General features: G+C 38.6%; 1 protein-coding gene across 3 annotated transcripts in view; it reads right to left on the bottom strand.

Moving 5' to 3' along the window:
* Positions 1-379: 379 nt before the first annotated feature.
* Positions 380-26249, bottom strand: part of CPPED1 (calcineurin like phosphoesterase domain containing 1) — a 48876-nt gene continuing 23006 nt past the window's right edge. For all 3 annotated transcript variants that reach the window (XM_061350634.1, XM_061350635.1, XM_061350636.1), the window contains 2 exons: positions 16210-16632; positions 380-1513 (listed from right to left, as the gene is read on the bottom strand). In XM_061350634.1, the coding sequence (XP_061206618.1) occupies positions 1281-1513; positions 16210-16632 (656 nt within the window). In that variant the 3' untranslated portion in view covers positions 380-1280. The remainder of the gene's footprint in view (positions 1514-16209; positions 16633-26249) is intronic.

Here is a 26249-nt window from a genome sequence, read left to right as displayed (position 1 = left end):
TTGAAGAAGCTGCCTAGATAAACTGGTGTGTCTAAAATGTAATAAAGCTGACCCTTCAGCACAGCATTTCATCTCTCTTCCCATATTTAAGTATCCGTAATGTTCTCTAGTGAACATGTTGTATGTGAGTATGTGTAAACCAAACATAATGCATTACTGTTTCAGTCAGTATTGCTTCTGGTTTTCCTTCTTCAGGTGCTAAACCTGTGCAATCTCTATGTCTAGATAACCTGTGGTATGGATTATAATGTGTTCAACTAAATACTTAAAAATAAAATCAGGTTATAATGTTTTAATTACATGAAGACTTTTTTCCAATTTAACAGTAAGTAAATCAGATATACTTGATAAAAATAGAGGCAGATTGCAGCACATAAACTTCTTTTATGTAACTTATTTTTAAAGAAAATTTATTCCAGTGACAAAAATATAGTTTTGGGGTTTTCAACATTTAATATTGTATAATATTTCAGCAAGGCACTCTTAAATTGCATTTGGAGATTAGAGCTCTCCCCCTGCCTATGATTCAACAAAGTAACTTCTGATAACAGTATTCAGTACAGAACATTCCAACTATTCTGACTTGGGAAGCTATAGCAAGAGCAGTGTAGCTATTTGACTGGCAGTTACGCTTCAAAAGAAAAATAGTTGTTCCATGTTTAGTTTCTGTCAATGGCATCTCCATTAGCTTCATTTATAAACTTTCCATTACGTAAACCCAGATTTTAATGGAAACCCAAGCTGTGACTGCAGAACAGAACATGTCTGCTCTCCTGTTGCTGCTGGCTCTCAACAGCTAAGAAATAACCTATGGGAAATAGGAGAAAATACAATGTCTAGGCAACAAGATCTGGTATGAAGATTGCTACAAGTCTGGTGGTTGAGATTTGTTTTGACAGAGTAAAAAAAAAAGCCCCATTTAGACTGCCCAGAGTATAACAGAAATGAATAAATTTATTGATTTTAAACCTAAGAAACACTTGAGTTAAGTGAAGCTACAAATGTCACTCTCTGGTACACCTCTCTGACAAGAGAGTCTTATCTAAGAGCAAAGTTTTGAGAACTGTTCTTTTCGATGATACATTACTGCACCAGTTCTGCTATTCTTCCCTACTCCTCATAGGTCTCATTTCTGAAAGAGAAACCTTTCTATTGAGGATGATAATAAATGGAGAGCTGTTCTGGTATATGGTCAGAAATCTCTCTTCAGCTTGCAGAAGCTTTCTGAAACTGATTCTATTTGTCTAACATGGAAAAAAACCCACATAATTGGACACAGCCTAATTGTGCTCAGCAAGCATAGCCAGCAGCTCTTGCTCTATGCCTTGACTGCTCAGTTCATCTAAACTGTAGTATCGGTGAGCAATCTTCTCATCTGTGACAACCACCACTCGAAGCCCGTGAGTGTCTTCTCCCAGCTGACATCCTATTGCTGATGAAACCACCATTTCCAGTCCTTCGTAGGACCCTCCAGCATTCCTGTGGTAATGTCCAGAAAATACAGCTTTAACGCCTGCTTAACAAAAAAAGCAAAAAAAGAAAGAGCATTTAGTTAGTAGCTGCATGTGTAAAATGTGTTTCCAGTAAAAGACACTACTGAGGGTATATGGTGAGGCTTACACAGCTGTTGGGCTTGTGGGGAAGGTTCCATAGTAAGTACAGCTACAGGTGTCTTGTTTACCTTCAGTCTTTAATGGTCCAGAAAGCATAGAATTAGAAATCTTACCTCAACTTGTACTTTAAAGAAATCATTAACATGAACAGTAAACAACAGTAATTCCAATAGTAATACATGATAAATAGTGAGTAAAACCTTTACTCTGCTCCAGTAGCTCTTTCTAGGATTACTGGACTCTGATTTATTCTTTTTTTTATTGCAAGGTGTCTTTGTTGTCTTGCTACTTCTTTGACTGGAAAGAAGGAACATTCTAGAGGAAGCTGATGAAAACCATAAAAAAACATTCAGTAATAGATAACTACCTAAAGGATGATGGTACCGAAACATGAGTTGAAAGCCAAGGATTGTGGAGCTGTGTTTGTCAATTAACATTGAGAAAAATCCCTAAGGAAAGCTTAAACCTGTTTATCCAAGGTCAGCGGCCTTTAAAAAAAAAAGGGGGGGGGGGAGGGGATGGGAAGGAGCAGAAAAAAAGGTAAGACAAATGAAAAGAATAAATATTGAGAAGATAATTTATCATCTTTCCTCAAAGACAGTGGGAGGTTACCACAGGCAGAACAGAGCCAGGTACATCAAGGAAACCTAGTAAGGAAAGAGGCTGAGAATAATAAGAGGGGAAGAAAGACAAGAGCAGTAGAAAAGGAAAGGTTGACCACCTGCAAGAGGTGTCAGGCTTGGTAATGACATGCAGGAACATTTACCTAGTATGGGGTACAAACAGGGCAGGTGTGTTATGATTTCTTTTGTATTTTTAATGACTTATTTAATGTTTCATTTTTTTAATAGACTATTTAGATTTTGGACTGTTCTGAGTAAGAAAAATCACTCCATTATAAACTTGGAAAAATACATTTGGTCTGTTGCAGGAGTCAGTAATATGCTAACATTGAAAAATTCTGCATGGGTCACATACAAGCATCATCCAAGCTTTATCAGCAGTAGAAGAAAAGCTGAATGCCAAAACCGCAACAGGTAGAGAGGACAAAAATACTTCATGGTTAAGGCTTTATAATGTACTTTGAAATCCTTGGCTGAATCATGGTCTAACTGATCAGTTAAGGGAATGTTTAAAGAAAGTCCAACCATTCTTTCCCATAATATGGTATTTAAAAAGAAAATTAATTAGGTTTGCAAATGCTGATTCTGACCACCTTCTAAAGATGATCCATATGACAGGTCTGCTCTCCTGCCATGAGAGTACAATCTCCTGCGATGAGATCTACAATCCTGCCATAGCTCCTCAGGAGCTATGGGATTTTTGCAGAGATTTTGAAACAATTTAAGATTAAATGAAATGGTGTCATCCTCAACTCCAAACCAGCAGTTTCTGCTTTTTGTTCCTTCTGCATTGCAAACATAAAAAAATCAATGGATACAAGCTCTAATCACTACCTGAGCCCTTCTAATTGTCATTACAGGTCAAATTCATGCTACCAAATCACTTATTTTCCCCTCCCTATTTGATGTTTTATAATTTTTAATAAAATGTTTTATTACTACAAGATAATGAAACCTTGTTTAGTCTCATGAGTCAAGAATGTAAAGAAAAAGAAATTTTGATGCTAAGTACTTATCTTTCCTGTCAAGGTTTGGAAAACCATTAACAACAGAGGTGAGAACCTAGCTCCCCCCTAAAACATGCTGTCACAGACAAGCATTTCATTTCCAGTTACACTAGCATCCTTCACCATTTAGCCACTCTATGCACTGGAGACAGAGACAGCTGAGCATCACCCTCAACAGCATTTGTGGTTCGGCAAAAAACTATTCATCAGCTTTGTTGCTAATTTCAGATGATGCATATTTTATTTTGAATGAAAATGTGGAGTTAGTATAAATAGCTAAATCTACAAACAGGTTTGGGGATAAATTTTTTGCATGCTCAGTCCAAGATCCTTGGATTTCAGACTGTTACAGCTTCCTGAGGCTGCATCAAATGCTATTTTATATTGTTGTGAAACAGAAAAATTACTGGACCAGATGGCTGAAAAGACTAGGAATTTTGTTGTTTATCACCAAGTGCAAAGCATGTAAATTGATTTTATATTGTTCCAGGTGTTTAGATCTGCTGTTGATTTATGGTGTTATGAATGAAAATGCGAAAGTTTTCAAACACACTTCAAGGATTTAGGTGTAATTTGTTTATTAAAATGCAACAGGTTGTGTGCTTCTTAACCATAATGACACTTGGATGGTTCTACATAAAGCAGCTAAAAATAATTAATATGAAGTGACTCAAAACCCACAGTAAGTATTCCTGACAACTACGACTAGGTGCCAGCAGGTACTGTACCTTGCTGTACATCATTTGTGTTTCTGTTGTCAATAAGCTAACAAGCAGAGGTCTAAAAATGTGCCTCTTCCTGAGGAGGACAGCACTGAAGAGTAAAGCTCAGCACATATGGGGACACATGCCAGCTGCTGGGGACATGTGCCAGCTGCTGGGGACATGTGCCAGCTGCTAGGGGCAATGCAAGGTGCTCCTTGCACACAGCAAAGGTCTGGCTTACCATCCCAGCCTAAAAGCTGTCCTTAAAGACGCAGCATTGATAATGAACTTTCCCACCGCTCTTTTTATCATTACATATACAGATACACAGGAATGGACACTGTGATGACAACACCAAACTTCATTTGCTATTTTTCATATATTCCAGCAACCTACCTTAACACAAAAGGTAACACATGCTTAGCCCTGTTCAAGTGGTAGGCCTGAGAATGTTGTAATTTGTGAGATAGATACTATAACCTTAAATGACATAGAAAAACCCAGCAGCAACAACTCATTTTGCATTCAGAAAGCAGAAATTCTGGAAAAGAGCAGAAGCAATTTAAAGGCAGAGAGCTGTGGTTACGAACACATGATGGCTTCACAAGGAAATCCTTCTTTCTCTAGCCAGAAACAAACTCCACTTTTTTTTTCCTGCAGCAGATTTAGGCCTCTTTCACAGTGATTAAATGATTTAGGCCTCTTTCAGCAGTGTTCTAGGTGCTACTCTTGGGCACACATCTAGCATGGACCTGACTGTATCTTGGTCCTTCCCTGCAGCATTAAGTAGAAGCTAAATGAAGGTCAAGGACTGAACATCTGGGCACCTGTTGTTTCACCTGCTTGATTACTGCATCAGCTGGGTCCATAAAATACCCTTAGCAGCTCCCAGTAAGGGATGGTGCTGCTACAGGAACAAGTCCTTTTCACTGTTTTCCACTTTTTCCACAGTTAAGCAAAAAAGTAACAATCGTAAAACCATAGTGAGGTGTAAAGCCATGTGACATGCTTTTAGTAAGGTAAATAGTGCTTTGTAAGAGAGAGAAATGCTTGCTATCTTTTATCTATCTTCTCACCATTCAGAGAGTTTAACCTTTGGAATTAAAAGAACAGAAGCCTTTGTAAGGTCATATATGTAAACCGAATCACAGCATACAGTTTATGTGTAATTAGAAGGGCAGGGGGACAAAAGTAATACAGCAACTTTGGTTATGCTATAAGAAAACCAAAACCTACTCTTTCCTGAGAATTCAAGGGAAGTATTTGAGGAACCTATCTCAGATAGCAGACAGACACCAGGTACAAAGTCCGGCCTGTGAATCATGCAGCTTTTTCTCTTCCTAGGCAGAGTTCAACTTTACAATAACGTTTCACATCTGCTAGCTGCCCACACTGAAGGAGGTATTTTGGTATGGAGCTGAAGTAAGCACTGCAAATAGGAGACCACAGAGAATGTGATCTAGAACCTCTTTTATCTCCGGTTGGATGCGGGAGGCAGATTCTGCCTAAACAATCTGGTGTTTATGGGTACTGTTTATCCAAATTCCCCGTTTTAGCATATGTATTGTCATTCAGATCCTAATTACACTAGGCAGGTATTCAGTGCTCGAACACCCATGCAGGTCTAGCTGCCCAGCACCAGCCTCTGCTAGAATTTAGTATCTGCTTTAGATACCTCCTGGAAAAAGATTTGCCCAGACTTCAGGTTTCAGGTACTCAGTGCTAGTAGTAATTCTTGTTATTGCTGTGTAACAGTGTGTTACATCTTGAATAAAGAAACAAACAGGTCAATGCTGTGAATTAACAGAAGTCTAACGGATGTTTTTTCTTCACTAGCACTTTTTTGTTCACTCAACTGTATTCCACTCACTTTTGTTAGCTAGCATAAGAAGGAAATCTGAACCAGTCAATGCAATAATACCAAGATGACAAGCAAGCAATTTACTTTGCTCTTGCTTTTGAGCTGAAACATAAAAAGAATCTTAAGAGATGTGTGCACTCAAATTTAATTTATTCATTTCAGATATTTTTCTGAAGTAATGCTGTCATGTTGCCAGCAACCTCACTGCACACCCCCCTTTAAAATCTGTGAGGAAAGATCAGTGTCCTGGCAGGCCTCACTATAGCTGGCTTTAAGGTATCCTCAAGCCAGTTCAATGCAGTACAGTCAAGTACAGTCCCTTCCCACCACAAAAAAAAAATAACATAGAGCAGTGATTTGTACTTAATACCTGGTTTCTGAAATAGCAGTTGGGAAAAGCTTTGACATGAAAGCTGCACGAAATACTAAAAAGCTACTGTGAAAATACATGTCCAAAGGATGGCACCTTCACAAGCATTCATTAGTTCATTTGTTGTGAAATACACACTGATTTGAATTTAAATGTGACTGCAGGCTTCACAGTATCCATTAACCAAAAACGCAGGATTCATTACTGCAAAACACTATTCATACCTAATGGATTTTCAATTAAAACAAAGAGGAAAAAAAAAAAGGATTAAAATCAGAACGAAGTAAAAAACTGTGCAGACAGTTACTATTTAAAAGATGTAACACAAACCTCACACACCGTCTCTGTGATCATCATCTTCTGGTGTCAGGTCAGAAAGGCCTAAACTGCCAAATTCATTTTTGATCAGAGCAGGACCAGAAGCCAGAATCTCAGGATAGCACCAGGTCTTGCTCTGGCTGTTCTAAAACTGCACTTGGATCACAAAAACCACCTAAACCCAACAAACTTCATGCCCATATACCAAGCACGAGTTTTCAGAATCAATCAATTGGTTAAAAAAAGGTTAAATACAGGAATTGATTCTGATTTTAGTAAACCAAAAATGTCCTCCTGGCATACAATTTACCATCATTTTCTGACCAAGCACAGAAAGTCCTTTTTGGTTGTAATCTGACAAAGCTGACCACAAATGATAACAAGATTTACTATTTCCAAAGAGCTGACCATAACTCTTTTTCCCTGTAGAACAATGCATTTCTGCTAATGAATTAAATACCTATCTTGGTATAAATTCCATGAGCTTAACACAGCCTATTTAGCATAAATAATTCATGACCATAACAACCAACCAAAACATGGATTGTTCAAGAGTCATCTAAAGAGCTCTAATACTTACATATGTTGATAAGCCTTAGACTCTTCATTACCTTCACCATGAAATAAGTACTTTGGTTTTATGCTAATTCACACACTGTATTATTTCACTTCAGACTGTAAGGCTACACACTGGCTTTGTCAAGTCAAGAGGTAAAGTGCTGAGGAGGGTAATTAATAGCTCATGTAATTCAGCATGCTACCCTAGATGCTATCTTCATGTTCTTTCATAAGATGAATTTTCAAAGGTCAACTCACTTCTCAAAACACTTCAAACAAGAATCAAGTTTTAAATTGGATACCCTTTTCCAAGTCAAAACCAAGGTATAAACCCTTTGCTCATGGTTTCTACCACAAAGATTTCTCAACAGCAAATTCAGAAACACCTCTGAAGACTTCTTCCCCTCTCCTTTATTTCCAGTGTCTGCAGTCTAAAGCCAGCTCACCAAATTAAGTCATCACAAGACCTCTGCCAGCTCATAATGATTTGCATCTTTCTCAGTTTAACAGCTCTGGTGTCGAGGTTTAACCCCAGCCAGACAGCTTGTTCACCCACTCCCCCCCCCTTCTTGCCCTCCCCCTATTCCCAGAGGGACGGAGAGGAGAATCAGAAAGAATGCAACTCCCACGGGTTGAGATAAGAACAGTTTAGTAACTAAGGGATAACACAAATCACTACTGCTACCACCAATAATAGTAATGATAAAGGAAATAACAAGGCAAGAGAATACAACACCTCAGCACCAGGTGACCGATAACTCGCCCCCACAGCCCGACCAAGCACCGAGCGATACCTCCTCCAACCCTGCAGCCCCCCTGCCCTTCTGGGTAACTCTCCCAGTTCCCTCCTGGGCATGACGTGCTGTGGTATGGAATACCTCTTTAGTCAGTTTGGCTCAGGTGTCCTGTCTCTGCTTCCTCCCGGCTTCCCCTCCTCCATGGCAGAGCATGAGGCTCACAAAGTCCTTGGCCAAACCAAAACATCATTTTTATCAGCTCTGTTCCCAGCCCGAAAGTCAAAACACAGCACTGCACCAGCTACCAAGAAAGAGAAAAATGACTGCTACTGCTAAACCCAGGACATCTGGTAAGATGGACAATTTTTACTGGCACTTCCCATTTTCTCTTGGTTCTCTCTTCATGCTTTGTGAACCAAAACAGCACACTACTAAAAAGAGGTTTTCTTACAGAGGTAGTGTAATGGATACTGCTAAACTGTATTGGCCTAAAAGGGAGAGCTAAACAAGCACCTGAGATTTGCTTCAGATTGTGATATGGTTTAGTGTGAGGTGTCCCTGCCCATGGCAGGGAGGTTGGAACTAGATGATCTTAAGGTCCTTTCCAACCCTAACCATTCTATGATTCTATGGAAAAGACTGGCATAGAAAGGGATGACCAGGCCAGTCAGGCTTAGGAGCAACTGCATGTATACAACCATCCCATCCTCACAGCCTGTGGTAGGTCTCATTTAAAAGAGATCATTCTTTGTAATGATGACCATCTCACAACACTTGAGTTTTCCAACACTCCAAAACTGAGTAACGTTCTGAAAGAGGCAGAGTTCTGTATGAAATATTCACCACCTTTTTCAGGCTTCATGATACTGAAAAAAAAATCTGAAAGAAAACTTTGGCTACCCCACTGGTGCTAGCATGCTGTTGGTTTTATTCCTAACAAGAATCAGATGAGAAAATAGTTCATTACCTGAAAAGAAACTGCATAGTGAATATCATGCAGAAGGCAGGTTGCCTGCTAGCAGTATGAAGCAAAGGTTATTTTACAGAATTCTAAAAGTGCAGCATCTTCTTCCCACAAATAGTAGTTCATCACTAGAGAAACCCTTCTGAACAACAGTTCTGCAACACCAGGGAAAAGGGTCAGCATGATTTTGACATAATTGTACTGTAAGAGAAAAAAGACATTTAGCTGGGTCTCATGGATAATTCCCGAGAGTGATTGCCTCCCAGCCTTAGCTTATTGTGCAGCTGCAGGCCCATAATCCCAACTTGCTACTCTACTGCTCTTGTGTTCTGAGGTGTAGAAAAATGCAAGGATAAGGAATGCTGGGCACTTTTTCAGCTTCATCTGGAGCAGGAAAGAGAGGGGACTGTGGCCTGCCTTCTCTGTGTGGATCAAAAGACAACCACACCTTTTACAACCACAGCATTTTGGCCTTTCTGTTTAAGAGTAGTTTATGTCTCCATTTTAAATGTGAAATATCAGCAAAGGCATCTTTTCGCCTTATTAAACAGACTACAGGTATATTCCTGATTTTGTGAAACATATCTGTTCTCCTAATACCTGAAAAAACATTATGTTTGCCAGTTTAATTCAAGACATACAGAATGAGCCCCAATCTCAAAGGAAATCTAGTTGCAGTGATTACAGAAATCCAAATAGGTTAAAACATGATGGAAAATAATGCACCCACATTGACCTTGAAATACTAAAAATAACTTCATAAGGACACATCCACCTAGAAAGCAATTCTCACACAATCAGATGACACTGGGCTGGAATTCAGACTTGAACAAGCTTAAATTCCAGAGGTGTCTGACTCCAGTTTCTATAATCACACTCACTTCCATTGCTTGCTTCCAAAACCCCCTGAGTCAGAAGACGCTGTTTTCCAGCTCTAGCTCCTAATGCCCAAAACCCCATTTTGAGGCAGGTTTGCTGTGTCCAAACTGTGACTGGCCTAGTCTCAGCTGGAAAACAAACTGCTTCATCCAGCACTATGGACAGTGTAAAAATACAGGGGAAAAAAAATTACAAATGTAAAAATAAACCAAAGAAAAGCAGCAGATTTTCCAAATTAGGAAGAGAATGCCTGGAATAATCAGCAGAGGCAATCAGTAGCATGCTTTATTTAGACTGAGCCCTCAATTAAATAAATGCTTTTCTCAGGAAAAGCAAATGAGACTGTAAGAGAACAAAAAGGCTAAATTAATGCAGTATGAATGATATAATAAATATGTAATGGGTACAGTACAGACCTTGCTTCTCTCCCCATGCACTCTGTAGAGAATTTTGGGAAAAAAAGTGGTTCTGACTGAGCAATGAAATCTATCACATGGTCCAGATTATCCTCCTTTAAGTGCTGATTAATGAACTGTTTTTTACAGGAACTGCAGACATGAATCAGTGTTCACTGCATTTCATTTACAGATGTATGGCTCTCCGCACAGACTATAGGTGAAGCTCATAGCAAACAAAAGGAAGTATTTCTTCCCAAAGCTGTGAAATTTGAAACTCCCCCCCCCCCACCTTCACAGGCAACTGTGACAGATGAGTTTTCAAAAACCAACTGAACAAATGTGTAAAAGAAGCACTAAATCACACTATACAGATAACACTAGTATGATACATAGGCCCCCAAAAGAGAAATTGATGGAACTAGGAAGAGTACTTGAAAAAAATACCATCATGCACTTTACTGACTTGTGCTCTTCACAATGGTTTGGCTAGTAGGAGAAGCAAGAGACTGGGCTATAGGGATTGTCATTCTGGCCTAGTTACTGCTTTTATGTTAGCTGTTCAAGTTTAATGATTAAATTTGTTTTAAATTAGAATTGTGATTATCTAAAAGCCACTGCTTCACTTGCTCAAGACTGAAGAAAGAGGATATGCTAGCAAGAGCTAATCTTATATGTATTTGTCCCCAAAACTGCAGGAGCTAGAAAGGACCAGCCAGAAGCAAACAGGTGGAGAGGCAGTTTTGCAAAGAAGTGAAATCGTATAGAGTGAAAAACCTGAATGTTCCCAACACTCCAGTACCCTTTCAGAGTTTTAATAGGTAGGAGAAGAAAAGCAGTATCCAGGCACAAGGAGATGCTACTATGAGATGTGTGTGCACACCACACATATGTATGTGTAGATATGTATTTTTTAAACGGCAGTGTTTCTGGCAAATAAAACCATTTAAGTTACATGGATAAACTGATCTTGAGTGCTTCCCCTGGAGTATCAGGCATGAACTGCTTTTTCTTTGTTTCCTTCCTCTTGCAGCATACAGCTCCTTTCTGAAGTGCTGAACAGCATGGTTGGTTCAACAGTAATACACAGGTATTACTCTCAGAACAACTTTGCACTCCAAAACGATGCTCTTTCAGCTTCCCTACAAGAGCACACATTAACCACAGTCATTCTTGCTGTACCATTTTTCTCCCCTGGGCAGGTAGCGTACATTATCTCTTCAAGACTCCAGTGCTACAAAGCAAATGATAATATTTAGTAGTCTTTGTAAACAAAATCTCTCCTGTGGCATAGAATTGATTTTATCTCATTGCAATTTGTGAGTTCTCACATCACCCCATCTGCCACTCAGGTGTTAGAGCAGCAAACAGATGTGAAAGCATCAGTCACCGCACTGTTAACAGAACTGCTCAGTGCTCAGGCATTTCTCGGACCCTGTTCTCCAAAACCCCCCAGTCATTTCCCACCAACAGAGCTCCAGCAGAAGGCCAGCCCTACTGGTGTCAGGGATCAACTGCATTTCCTAACCTCTTCAGTCAAACTTAAATAATAGCCCTTTAGAAGCTGTGTTATCCTACCTTCTTCATCAGTTGTGTGAATGAAACAGAACAGAGTAATTGGAATTTACAGTGCATAGTACTGTAAGAATCTTAATAAAAGTATCTCATGCACTGTTGTTTGCAAACATGATCCTGCAAACTTGTAGGATCGCAAAGAAGTTTTTATCAAGGAAAACTGCAGCCCAGTGGATAAAACAGATTTAAAAATTTATCAAAGAAAAAATACTACTTAATGTCATTACAGATTATATTAAATAAATGCATCCTGTACTTGCTGAATCTCTGAAATAAATGTCTGTGTATCTACATACTATATTACATTACATTACCTGGGGAGCAGTCTTAAAACCTGTTCTTACACAGTGACATAGAAGATACCAAATTTAGTCACTGCCTGTACCATAAGTGCATCATTTCAAGGTTGAAAGAGGTTGATATAAATCACTGAACTTGAGAGTATTTAGATTAAAATTACCTTAAATACTGACAAAGCAACACATAAGCAAGCCATGAGATTACTCACTTGGTGTCTGGCCTTTGCAAAAATCAAGGTCCCAGTGGCAGGAAGAAAATATTACTCCCCTGTCAACCTTGATTACATGACAAATTCATGACACATAGCATATGTTGTCTGGTAAATTTTAGAAACAGCTTTTAGCACTCCATGCTTTAATTTTGTACTCAAATATATCTTAGCTGTGGATGTTCAGAAAGCTGCTGCTCCCTTTAATACTACTCTCCTGTCATAAGATTTCTAAGAAGAATGTAGGCATTACAGTCTTTTAATGAGTAAAGGTGTTAGAAGTTACAGCACCTACACTCACAAATATAATGAAAAAATATGCCATTTAATAGTTAGGTTGCTATTTTTCCCTGTATGTGCAAATTAAGTGTTTTTAAGCACATCTGAAAAACTGCTTTGAAGACATTTAAATGACCTTTCGTATTAAAAAGAAAAGCTGGAGACTGCAGTGAATTTTATTCCATATTTTGTATCTCTTACCCAGTGGTTCTCTCTTGGATGCATAATCCCTTACCTAGACAGACCACCTATACTTGTAATTTCACACTGAAACAACTTTGTTGGTGTAAAACTAGCTGTTAATCTAGGTTTTATTCAGCAGAGCTCTTAAACAAGGTCAGACATTTGTTTAAATGTTTAAGTTCATTAGGATCATAAAGAAACATTTACTACTACATTGTGTTAAGTAACGTAATTTCAGTATGTTAGGCAAAAAGTCTCTTAAAGATTGTCTCTAGCATAAGAAGATACACACTTTTCTGGTCATTGAAAAAAAAAATCCTTTAACATCTTAAGAAAATTATACTGGAATGGGATAGGTCAGAAAGATTATGTTTCCTGTTGCATAAATGCCTTCATTTAAAACCTGATTTATCACTTCTGCTTATTAGAGAGACACGACATGCAGCCCAGAATTTTGGCTAGACCACTAGTACTACTTGATTTTCCCCACAAAGCTATGAGCAAACTTATCTATATCAGCACTATCAAATTCTTCAAAGGTGTCTATGGATTTCACATGGCAGAGCTGGGTAACTTCAGTGGAGCTCACAGCTCTTTCACAGATCAGTTGTACAGGTGTTTTCTCTACTTCGCTTCTGCAAGTACAGGAGACAGGTGACTGAAGCTAAACTTTCAGAAGCTATACAAATACACTTTCGGAAATGTATTTTCTCTTAAATGATAACTATGTTCTAAACTGAGTTGATTTTCACTGTCACTGAAATCACTTTTTCAAGGACAATACTGGTTATAATGCATTGAAAGAAAAAATGGGCCAGGAGGATTTCTTAGACGGGCAGCTTACAAGTATGGCTTAACTCTGCAGAGTAGTAATACATATTTACAAGTGCCAGATTTCCAATTTATAAATATTTATCATAAGGACATGATTTTATCTTTAATTAGCCCAACTGTTAAGGACACTTCTAATGTGCGAAATGTAATTCAGTATTTTGTACCAGATGTAGCCTCTACAGCTAGTCTTTTATCTCTGCTTGTAATGAGCAGATACTTAAACTAAAACCATTATGTAATATCAAAGTGATTAGACGAGAGCAAGTACAGAAGATCTGGGCTCTGAATTTAAAATAATAATTTTGTGAAGTTGCATACCTCACTTTAAAGCACCTGTGCAATACCACCACAGTGATCTGATTACTTCCTACACACACCTGTATCTATTTCTTTGTTCATGCAAAGACCTGAATTAATAGACTGTCCTTCCTTTCCCCTCCCTCTCTAAGCTAGCCAGAATATAAACAGGAGATCTGGGATAATTCCAGGTCTGGTCCTGGGTTATCAACAACTGGAATATGACACCCATCTGCTAACTCCTCAAACATGCATGTTGTACTGAAATTTTACATAATTACAAAGCAGACCTTCATAGTGGTTGGAAACAATGAGCAAGAGAACACAAGGAAGGAAGGACTGGTGACAGGTCAGGGGAAGAAGAATAGCAGCAGCCTGGTAGGCTCATTAGAAGGACAGACTTCCTTTTTCCAAGATAAGCAATTACACCAAATGTCTCAAGTAAGTGCTGCAAGGGGTTGGCCTTCTAAACTGCAAGTCATAATTAAAAAAGGCAAAGTATATTGGGATTTCATTAGCAATATTCTGTGTTGTAATCCCCTAAGAATGTAGGAAGTGAACTGTGGGAAAACCAGTTTAATGTCTGAAATGCTGAAACAGGTTATTTGGCAAAGTAAGAGAGAATCAGAAAGTAAGTGGTGTCATTGTGTATCTGTGACTCTATGCTTCCATGATAACTGCCTGTTTGCAACCCACTGATGACATTCTGTGGTCTTACAAAGACCGCTCTTCAACTGAATGACACAATGGAAACAGAGCACACCCGTTACTAAGGAAACTCTGAGCCAACTTTGATTCAGCTGATGTTTCTCAGCAGCCTGAGTTACACTGAGCTTTCTGTGTTCATTTAATTAGCAATGTTAAATTATTGTACTGTGAGCATTACCTATTGACTCATTCACTCACTATATAAAACAGCCAGCAGAAGGTCAGTGTTTGAACATACTCGTGAGGGAAATAAATAACATCATTTTAGGGATTGGCCCGAGGGGCACAACGGGAAATGATGGAGGGGAGGCACAAACGGGATGTTGGCACAGGGGTTTGAGAATTTATTCTGTAGACTTATCTTTTGTCTCACTGGCTTCCCATCCCTCTTCCTTTTCCCCATCATTTAAAGCCTCCCCAACTTATGGTTAAGCCTCTGGACACACATGAGGAGAATCAGTCTGATATATGTTTCTTCAAGGGATGATAATGTAATAATGATAAATGTTACACTGGTAACATTTTGCAGTTTCTTTTACCTCTTGATTAATTATATTCCCAGTCCTGAGTGTTTCCAAATGTTGGTAAACCATGAGTATGAGAGAAAACTCTACAACAGAACTGCTTTGGCTTCTACATTAATGCTTGCTGACAGTGTCCTTCTGCTAAGCAGTTCTCCCATGAACTAGGATGTTTTTTTAGGCAACTGTATGTAAGCAGTCATTTAGCTGCCCAGCTTTCCGAATGCTTCCCTATATTAACTACAACTATATATAACTATATTAACACTAGCACAAAAATGAAAAAGATACCATGCGGTATTCTCAGTATGTCTCCTTATGGGGGAAAAAAGGGCACTTTGAATCTGCAAATATGCCAGTCCCCTGGAGAGCCCTCAGATAACTGTGAATTTTGGCCCCATTGATTGGAAACAGCAGGAGATTCAGAGCTTGGAAATTAGGCTGGTTTTGAATGAGCCAAGGCTTAACAATTATATGGCAAATTAGGAACAATATCATAAACAATCTGCATTGTTAAGTAATCCAAATAACATGCTCTTATAGATGCAGAGAAAATGATGCTGATGCAGCGATGGCAGAGAATTTGGAGGGATGAGCACACCCCAGGAGCATGAAGGCAATTAACACGAAACAACAGGAGCAGTGTGGAGGAGTAGCTGCACACCATGTCTGTCTGCATGGCATTCAAGTGTCATCGCACAGAGCGAAGGGATTTGGCACAATGGACTGTTTAGCATCTGCCCTTCACCTCAGAGCTGGCCCCTATTAGTAATGGGATATGCAAGGATCAATCTTAGCAGAGCAGGACTCTTTAACACTGAATATATATGGAGTGCATTACATTCTTGGTTTAAAATAGGCTCAGTGTGGGAGAACACAACCTCCAAGGTAATTCTGAATTCTGTTTCCATATTTTATGTAAAACAAATTCTGTATTTTTTTCTTCTGGCAATACCTGATCTTCCAGTCTGCAGGCAGAAAAAACTCAGGTTGTCTTACCTATCAATACTTGCAAAATGGAAGCCTTGCTGCTTCTCTTAAAGAATTTTTCACTTTCACTTTTTTACTTTTCACTCAAAGTTTTAGATGTTGTTTGGTACTTTTTATAAGCGATTAGATTCAGTTGATAATTCTGACAGGGAGCAATCAGGCTTATAAGCAGTACCTAAAATTCCTTTAAAACACTACCACTGAAGTTAAATGTATTTTGTCTGGCAGCACTGCCATTAACAATTTGAAACAAAAATTCAAAACCAAGAAAGTCTGAGAAAATACCTGCTTTATGAAACTTTTCCATTAGCTCCTGACGAACTGATTTTTCCAAGTTGAAATAATCATGGTCTTCATCAGGTTTTCTCAGAAACAGAGGGATGTGCTGGAACACTATTATATGCTTGCATTTCTGCTGTTCAGCGATAGCCAGTTGCTCACTGAGCCATGTATCTTGGGCTTGCTTCAACTCAGGGCACTTGGAAGAATCAAAGTACAACTGAGAATTCAACACAAGAAAGAAAACACCTCCAACCCAAAAGCTGAAGTAGTCATCTCCCCAGTTACTGCAGTAATGCTCTATTGTTTCTCTTGTTGGGGTATTGCCAATGTCATGATTTCCACTGACAAATACCAGTGGTATGTCCTGGTGGGTGTTCTTCAGAACATTCTTTAAATCTCGCTCTTGGTCTTTTCTCCATTGAGATCCTACAGAAAAAAACAAACACAGTTTAGTTTTTATGCTGTCTTTTCCTTCTCTCGTTGTTAGCTTTTGCTTATGGAACTATGCATAGTAAGACCATATTAAGATGCAGGGATCTAGAATACATCTTCACTTTAATATTGTAATGCCACTCAACCCCTTCCCTCCCACTTCATTCCCTCCCTTATCAAGTACTCAGCCATTTTGAGTAACTTGCCTTAAGCAAGGCTCTGCAGAGGAACCGGTACATAGCAAAGCAGTAGATGACAAAATGGTCAGTGGTTTGCATCAGAAGCTTTAGCAGGCTCATTGTTGAAAACAGATGCAACAAACTTGGAATGGTGTAACCAGTTTTACACAGGGGCAAAAACTGGGCTAACTTCTGGTTTATATTTTATGGCTGTACAAAGGAATTAAGGTTGGGTTGGTGTTTTTTTTTTTTTTTTTTTTTTTTTCCCATTACAAGAACTACTTTAACAGCAAAAATATAATTAGTGTGTTGTGGCGACTTGGTTATATGCTGAGTCTGTTTTAAGAATGAGTATGGCATTCATTTCACAGAAAGCTAGTTGTGGATTTTGCTGGTTCTCCCTGCACCCCTGGTTTTATACTAATATGCATGACCCAGAGAGTTACTCTTCTGGCTGTCAGAGATCTGGCCTTGTCTAGAAAGGTGTATCTAATTGCTAGAATTAGGTACAAGCACTGAGCAAAATTTAGAAAGGATTTTTTTTCAAAAAGCAGTTATTTTATTCTACTGATGACAGAAGGTTTAGATTTTCTGAAGAGCAATCTTTAACCAGGGGCCACTGCTATGCTCACTATTCATGAATTAAACCGAACATTTATAAACTGTATTTTGTTCCACAATACACAACATACACCTGTATTATATACAACATGTATCTAACACAGGCCCATTTCACAAGTAACAACTCCATTTTTTAACCAAATGGGATTTTTATAAGAATTCTGAAATCAGATTTATAAGCAACATTTCCATACAGGTTGATACAAATCAATCACCACGTGTTTTTAAATTGTTTTCTGTTTTTTGTAACTACCCATGTACATTGTACATAAAAATATATTAGAGGGGCTCCAGCAGTGTAGCTAAGAGATAAAAAATTTTTTGTCCATGTTTCTCCAAAACATCTATGATCAATATGTTGACAAACACTGACCCTTAGTCACTATTATTAGCAAAGCTTTAAATTCCTTTTCCATACCCCACAGGTATAGGCTGAAGGACCACCTTACTGCTGTTACTGGAATTCTACAGCTCTGGAAGAACACTGTGAAAAAAACTTATTAATATCATGTTTAAAATATGCCTAGATGTAAATACAGATGTGAGATTTGATATGTGGTGCATAAAGTCAAAATCGACAACTCTTGTGTTTAACTGCTGTATAGTCATTGCAGCAAAGACTTCAAGTAACTTGAGCATGTGGTACAGAGAGTAGTGGGCAGCACATCAGTTTTAGGGGGTATATTAATGTACCAGGATCCTCCTTCCAGTTATGGAAAATATCTTTATTACTCCTGGAACATCAGGGCAAATGACATCTCATGCTACTTGGAAAAGCTGGATTTAAAAGAACAAAACCAGGGTTGTAAATAAACCTGGCACACTTTTGTTGTCCATAAGGTAGGGAACCTGGCTGAGAAAGCTGCTTTTCCTGCCACTCCCCACCTTCATAGGCAAAGAGCTGGAAATTTAAAGCCATAAATATGAAAATGTATGGGGGAGAGGGCGGGGAAAAGCTCAGTTAAGATAGACAGATATATATATATATATATGTACACACATTACAACCTGTTCAGCTCCATGCGATCACTTCGGGAAATTCTGCTAACAGTTTCAGAGCATAAAGATGTTTATGCGTAAATTACAGAAATAATTTGTAGAATTATGTATACTTCTTCCCAGTGGTGAAATTCAAGCTCTAGAGACTAACACTTTAGATTTGTCAACAGCAGGGCACTGGTTCCTTCATTTAATGCAATATTATTTCTATAGCAACAGAGAGACATACTCAGTGTTTTACTGCAGACAAAAGATTGCTCAAAATGGAACACAAGGTCTCTGTCCAAAGAGCCCAGGAAATAACTCTAAGTAAAGATTATTTCAGAATAGCTGCATCTTGGCTTGACCTTTTCTTGGGAGAAGGTCAAAACAACTTCAAAAGAAGAGAAATACACAGAGCTGAAGGAAGGACAAGGCAGAACGTCTCTGGAATCTTCGGGTGTAGTGCTGGAGGGAAGGGCTGGGATGTACACACTAATAGGGAGTTGTACCACTGTGGCACGCACTGTTTGTGAATAAGCCACACCGCTACACAGTACCACCATGGAGGCACCTCCCTCTGATTTACAACTGAGGTAAGTAATGGATAAAGAAGATAAAGAAGAGCAGATAAAGAAGTGATAAAGGAAGCACTAGAAAACTACAGTGGTCACTGCCATTGAATAAAAAATATGCATTTTAATTTCTACCAGGCACAGAGCTCATTCCAATTATTATGAAGGACATCATTATTTGATAACATGTATTTGTTTATCTAAGATAGAGGTTTGTTGTAGGTGAACAGGAAAAGAATATAATGCCAAAAGGCAGCATAAAAAAATCTTTTAGGAAGTGTCAGTGTAGATGTAACTGAGTTTCTGTTCTGTTTATCCTGGCATCATGTGCAATGACATTTTTAAGTCCCAGGCTACAATATGCTGTCTTTATTAGGTTCTGTAAATACAGACTTACCCTGAGATAAATGACTTCACAAATTAATAGCCCATAAAGAACAGTTTGGTGTTTAGGAGAAACATGACAGTGAAAACTGGTACTAGAGCAGCTGCCTGCCATTTCCCACACTTCCCAGTCTCATCTTTGAAAATGGAGCGATGTGAACAGGAGCATAAAGGTGCAGTGCCAATGTCTCTGCTGCACTGCATTTTTCTGATCTATTTTATATCACTGTCTGCCCAAACTTTTCCAATATTTTTTCCTGCATTGACTAAAGGAGTCAAGACAACCTGCCCTCACTCGCTGAAAGAGATTTCAGTAAAGAAAGTACTTTTAAAGCATTTGTGCTGAAGCTGGCTTCAGTCAGCAGAAGTAGAATTCAGAGATTATTCTGCCAAAGAACTAATCCTTTACTAATCCACAGTCACAGTTTACTTTGGTATTACACAGAACAGAGCACCTCTATAAGAAAGTGTTGGGTTTGGGTTTTTTGATGCCATAGCTGAAAGAACAGCCTATTTACCCCCAAACCACATCTCTGCAATGCAGGCCACCTGCAATTGCATCTGAGGCAACTCTTCACTCACTCACAGTAACCTCCACCAACACTGTACCTTTCCACCCAAATAGTATTCAAATGAGAAACTAGCAATTGACAATAGCACCCATTTTTCTACTGATATGAATCCTTTTGGTGGTGACTTTTCTCAGGAGACAGAGCAGTACACCTTGCATTCAGCTGTTCTGCAGATCTTGACACAGACAGAACTGCGCCTGGTTTGCTACATGAAAGGCTACAAACACCAAAAAAAACATGGGCCTAGCATCTGACTTTTAAAGTTTGGCAAGGGGGCCTTCACTGAGCCAGAGTACATCCCTACTGATGCTAAGCACCAGGACACAGGGGATTCTGTCTCTGCGACATCTTCAGTTGGCTTAGGCACAGGTACTTTTAGGATGAAGCTACCCCCCCAAGAGGTCTTCAGCCACTTTAACAATAAAAAGGTAGCACGATCATTTCCTGGATTTTTACATTACTCAGTCTCACATATTTCTATGTATTTTAAAAGTACCCCAAACTTAGAGGAGTTGCAAACACATCATTTTTAAAGGAAAGCAGAAATTTTCAGTTTGAAAAAGAAGATAAAAAGAAAATTGTTTAACTATGAGGTTTTATGCGAGCAGCATTCTTGAAAAGCCCTGATACCTGCCTAACATTTAACCCAAGAGACTGATTATCAAAGAACAGGTAAGAGCTAAATTGTAGATTAAAATACTATACAAAATATCAAATAGAAATAGTATCTAAATCTGATAGAAGCAAAATAAAAGATGTCAAAACATCACCAACGAAAACAGAATTTATAAAAACACTGGGCCTGTTCCTTCTATAATTGATTACAATAGCAGAAGAATGACATCCAAAGACAAGTAATTCTTGTTGGAAGCAATCACACACCCATTACAAACAGGACTTTACAGTGCATCACAGTTTCTTTAATCAGTCTCATCATTTGGAGCACTTTCCTGTTCCTGAGATATGCCTTCCTTTTTTTTTTTTTGGTTTTCAGGGCTGAAGCCATTTAGAGGACTTCCCCCAGCTTCCCCCCTAACTTCCTAGAGAAAAGGGGAGTCCACAGCATGCTCCTTTTGTAATTACTTCCACTGAAACAAATGTTAACTGCTGCCTCTCTACCTCTGTGGGGAAGCAGTCTCCTGTTCAAAACAGGATTGCCTTTCATCTCTGCTGTTGTTTTGGATGCCTGGCTGTTGGCTCCAGCTTAACAGGGCTACAGCTAAGCTCTGTCATCATCCCTCCTAGCTGCCCCCTAGCCAGTGACAGCCCCATTCCTGTGCCTGCTACTTTGGAAGGCCCAAACCCAGCGGCACCACCAGTATCAGACTGTATCTGTTAAGAGAGTCCTTCTGTAGTTACATCTTTAGTGCACCTTATTTTTATGCACTAGCATAAATAAAAGTATAATTGAGGTCTAATCTTGTCACATCTCAAATCCTGATACAGTTTTCTGATCTTTGCAAACCCAGTCCAGCAGCCCTTCAGAGCTTTGGAGCTCTGACACCATTCCTTGCCGTGCTGCCTTCTTTCCTAACCTTCCCCATCTCCTCAATGTAGGCAACTCCACTGTTTTGGCCAAGCTCTTACTCGCTTCTCATTTGGTTACATGTTACCACCCCACAGAGGCAATGATTCGCTCATTGTCCATGAACAGTTAGAAAAAAACCCACCTTGCTCTCCACATACATTTCTCATAGGATGCTACAAGGATGTGATAGTAGACAGGGCACTGACAGAGAATGAAAAGATCACCCAGTTCAGTCTTACTTATGCCCTTGTCAGTCTGTATTCTTCACTGTTTCTTCTTTTAACTTAGTTTCCCTGCTAGCATCTGTCATTATGAAGTCAAGCCATACATATACTGCATCATTCCAAATTATCACATGCAAGAATAAGCTGATCAATTTTAATATACCCAGTATGGTTATGTTCTGAAATAGGGTTTTCCTTCTTTATTCTCTGCTGTAACAGCTAAAACATCTCCACTCTGTTCCTTAGACATTTAAATTTCTAATATTCAAATAGCCTGAAAACTATTTTATGATGCTCAAAAAAAAAAAAAAATTACACAGTTAAAACCAATGTAAATATGACCATTTTCACTACTGAACAAACTGACTACTCAGTCTAACTTATAAAGAACCTCATCTCATTAGTTCCAATAGAAGACAGGAACTGACACACTTATGTGTCTATAGCTGTGACTTATTTTTAAGTACATTAGAAACAAGTAGTAATCTGTTCTGAGACACAAAAGTGAACAAATTAAGGTATTTTCTCAAGTTTATTTCACAACTTGGGCATTCAAACAAGAAAAAAATAACTCTAGTTTTGGCTAATAATTAACAATTATTACATTAAAGCAATGACAAAACCCCCAAAGTGAAGGAGGAAGCCTATGAGGGGTTCAACTGCTCCTAGAGTTTCAGTGCATGGCATTAAATATGACTGCAAATGCCAACTTTTCTGGAGTGCCAGCCACACAGGTACCACTTAACAACCTAATTCCTGGCATTTACTGTTCCACCTTCTGCTGTGAAACTATTATTCTTCTCCACTCAAGCACAACTTTGCTCCTCTTACTCATCTCCTAGCTATGCAGAGCTGTCACATCAGGCATAGGCCATTACCACCTTTGGGCCTGTTCTTCTGATGAAATCATCACAAGCAGCAAAAACATCACAACGTTACAGGAGTTACAACAACAAACTTAATAAAACCAAGCTGAAGGTATGAAAAGTCTTGTTTACAATAACTTTGTTTTTAAGAGACATAGGAAGTTTTTTATCTTTCACATTTTCTTCAAATGACTACCTGTGAGAATTTTACAGCTTTTTGAGGCCTTCATCATATTTACATTTTCCTATTAGTTATCGCATCACAAATAACTCTTTGAAACACCAATCCCTTAAATCCAACAGAATTGTCTTCACTGTTAAACTGAGAAATGCTTTCAAAAAGTGGGTACAATTACTTCAAAAGACATGTATTTTTCTGATGTCTAAGGCATTGTCTACCCTTACAAAGACACCTTTGCTATCAGAACAGCGCAGAATGAAAAGGCAGTATCAGCCAGAGGCAACAGTTCAGACAAACCCATTTCTTCCTTAAAACACAATCTCAGCTCAAACAATCTTTCGCCAGTCTCTGGCCCACACTCACGCTGGCTGTGAGGTATTCAGAGAACAGCTTGCACCACACACAGGGAATGAGGCTTCCTCCAGAGCCACAAAGAGAAACTGGATGCTCCAGCCCAATTCCAACCCATTAAAGCCACATTACCATCCTTTGACTACGTTAAGAGTTGGCAGCTTGGAAAAGACAGTTCAGCTTGACTGAGTTAAAATCATGTGGGCTAGACCTTCTGCCAAACATTTCCAAGGAAGAAGAAGAAAATCCTTTACAGTTCAGAGGGATGGAAAAGCCTGGAAATGTGCCTTTTAAAAGCAAACAGTTTTAAACTAAAAAGACAGTTCTCATCACCTTGTCTGACCATACCTGAATAATGCAAAGCACTGCCTTTGTGCAAGTTACTATTTACAAACAGCAAACTCAATTCCAGAAAAACCCCAAAGGAGGTAACGAAGATCCTAACACAGAAATAAATTTCATCTACCCCGTGTGAAATAAATAACCCACTGTGGATGTCCACTCTATGTATCCATTTTCAAATGTTCATAGATGGGAGCTGAACTGCTAAAGCTGAGAAAGAAGCAAGAAAATAAATAATATTTTATATGCACAAATACATATAGATATAAAATCTAGATTTTCAGTACCAGTTCTGAAACTAGTACTGATACTTCTATCTATAAAATATATTATGCGAGAAAAGTGTATAATTAATTACATCTCAAAGATTTTAATAGAGAGTTACTGTCAACAGGATTCCTTAGTTCAACTGTGGACAGGACTAGAGATTATGGTCTAAAATACAAACAAGTATATACCTGCTGAAGATTAAGTATTTGCTTCTGATGATGCAACGATTTCTTTGCAATACAAGACTGTGATGAACCACTGAACATGCATGAAGTATCTCTCCTGCTCCCTACTCTTGTGCTGATTAGAGCAAACTGAATTTCAGACTAAGCAGTTTGGAATCTTTGAATCCTCCATTAGGTTTTACTAGAATCAGGTAATTACTATAAAATGTTTATTTATGCAACTGTAGTGACATTTCTTGAAATAGGTATTCTTACATGTTTGACAAATAATGTGCTATGTGCCCAAATTCTTAGACATTATTAATTCACATTAGGGTAAGAGTTTGGAGGAGAAGACAGTCATGAATCCTTTTGCTTTGGGCTCCATCCTACTGAGCACAGCAAACTTTTCATGGGTTGCAACATCAAAAGAAATGGATGCAGTGATTTTATTTAGATTGAGCTACGCTACTGTCAGGAAATGAGGTCAAACTTAAACACTGCTCATGTTATTTCAGGTGACAGTACAAAAACCAGCCCCACTCATCACTCAGTGACATTTTTATAAAATTATTTAACAAGCAACATTCTTACCAATAGCCTAATTCAGTAGAAACATTTCAAAGCCGCTACTTCTACTCTGCACCTAAAAAGTTGATCTGTGCCTCTTCTACTTCCTGGTCTATTATAAATCTCCACTAACAGAGTCAGGAATTCGGATTTACCTGCCAGTTCTGCTGAAACCACAGGAGACTAGAGCTACCTCCTCCCCTGCTGTGCCAGGCTGATGGGGTTACAAAACCTACACACACTTGCTTTTGTTTGTAAACCAAGAAGCCAGTTCAAATGGCAAAAGAAAGTAAACACAGTAAAGGTGACATGCTTACTGTAAGTTTTAAAGCTGGAATTTTAAGACACCTTTTTTTAACCCACTCATATGCTTGTTATATGAACAAATCAAACATCAGCATTCCTGTTCATGCCTTCTTATGAGAAAGGGAATATTTAAAAGAACTATTATATAATTAAAACTGCATAAAATATCTCCTTATATACCAGCTTCCGCAAGGGCCCAGCAGAGCAGCTTAATTTATCCGGCAAGTTGTTTTGTTTTGTTTTTTTCTTAAAATTGATGTTCCTTTGTTTTAGCAAAATAGTTTATTTAACAGTAGTTTAAAAGCAATAATAAAAGCAGTTCACAGCCAGATTTACTGTGCTAAAATCACTTTTTGAGAAAGATATGAAGCATTCTCAGGCTTTTTTTCTCTTTGTAGAATGTCTTACTAATTTGCTGTATATAACATTAAGAACGTGAATGGGAACTGACATGTCTCCACAATTTATTCTGTTTACAAAAGGTATAAATGACAGCTTGTGGATTTGCATACAGATTCCATTACATTCATATCACATCTTGTGTGCAAAACTCACCAGCAGCTGATCTCCAAATCTCCCAACAACTCTGTTATTGAAATGTGGACAAGTTAGTTCATATCTGATGTAATAAATTACAAGTGCAGCCGTCTGCCTCCTTAAAAGGACATCAGCTGAACTGACTGCAAAACAACAGCAGACTTAGAATTCCGTACATCAAACATCTGTGAAGTACTTCCTATGAAGGAAGAACATACACATGCAAATGACACTGGACTTTATCAGATATAAGAGCTGTGAAACAGTATTACCTCAACATTCCTTTTTAATGGATCCAAAACCAAAAGACAGGTAGGACTTCCTGGAAGATACCAACTTCAGCTCAAAGGGAAACCCAAGTTTTCACTGACAAGCCTTGGTCAAGCCCAAGACTGTTTTTTGAGTTAAGAAATTTTAGAACATTCACAACAGGTTTGAAACAATAACATCCTGATGAGGAACATTTGCTATGGTCTGTGCTTTCCCCTTGATTTACATAACTGAACAAGGTCAAGAATTTTCTTGACTTACTCTGTAAGGCTGTAAGTTACTCTGTCTGAATTACACACTGCAGCCTATGGTTTCAGACTTAGGATCTATGAGAACTACACTTTTGGAGGAAGCACTCAGTATTAAGCAGAAACAAGAGACAAAAATATTCTGGACTGCAGCAGTTGCACATCAAATTTGGGCATGGGAAAGAAGCTCAAGATAATCCAGTTAGCAATTCTCTCAGGAGAGAGGATGTCTTCAAATGTTACAGTGACTATAAACAGAAATGAAGCCATACCACTCTCTGGACACCAGAACCATCAGCTCTGATGTTCCTCAGTTCTGAAGCTGTCTATTCTGAATGTAAATACTTTCACTCTCTCTAGCGTGCATGTCAGAGCTTATAAAAGCTCTGATTGTATAAAAGCCAGTATGGCCCAGCTCGTCTTGTACCCTGATCATCAAACTGTC

This window comes from Neopsephotus bourkii, unplaced genomic scaffold, assembly GCF_033783945.1.
Source record: "Neopsephotus bourkii isolate Nb327-2 ecotype Australia unplaced genomic scaffold, CSIRO-AGI_Nbou_v1 NB_533, whole genome shotgun sequence".
Classification (NCBI taxonomy): domain Eukaryota; kingdom Metazoa; phylum Chordata; class Aves; order Psittaciformes; family Psittacidae; genus Neopsephotus; species Neopsephotus bourkii.
Note: the sequence above shows the minus strand (reverse complement) of the source record. Positions and strands in the feature narration are given on the sequence as shown.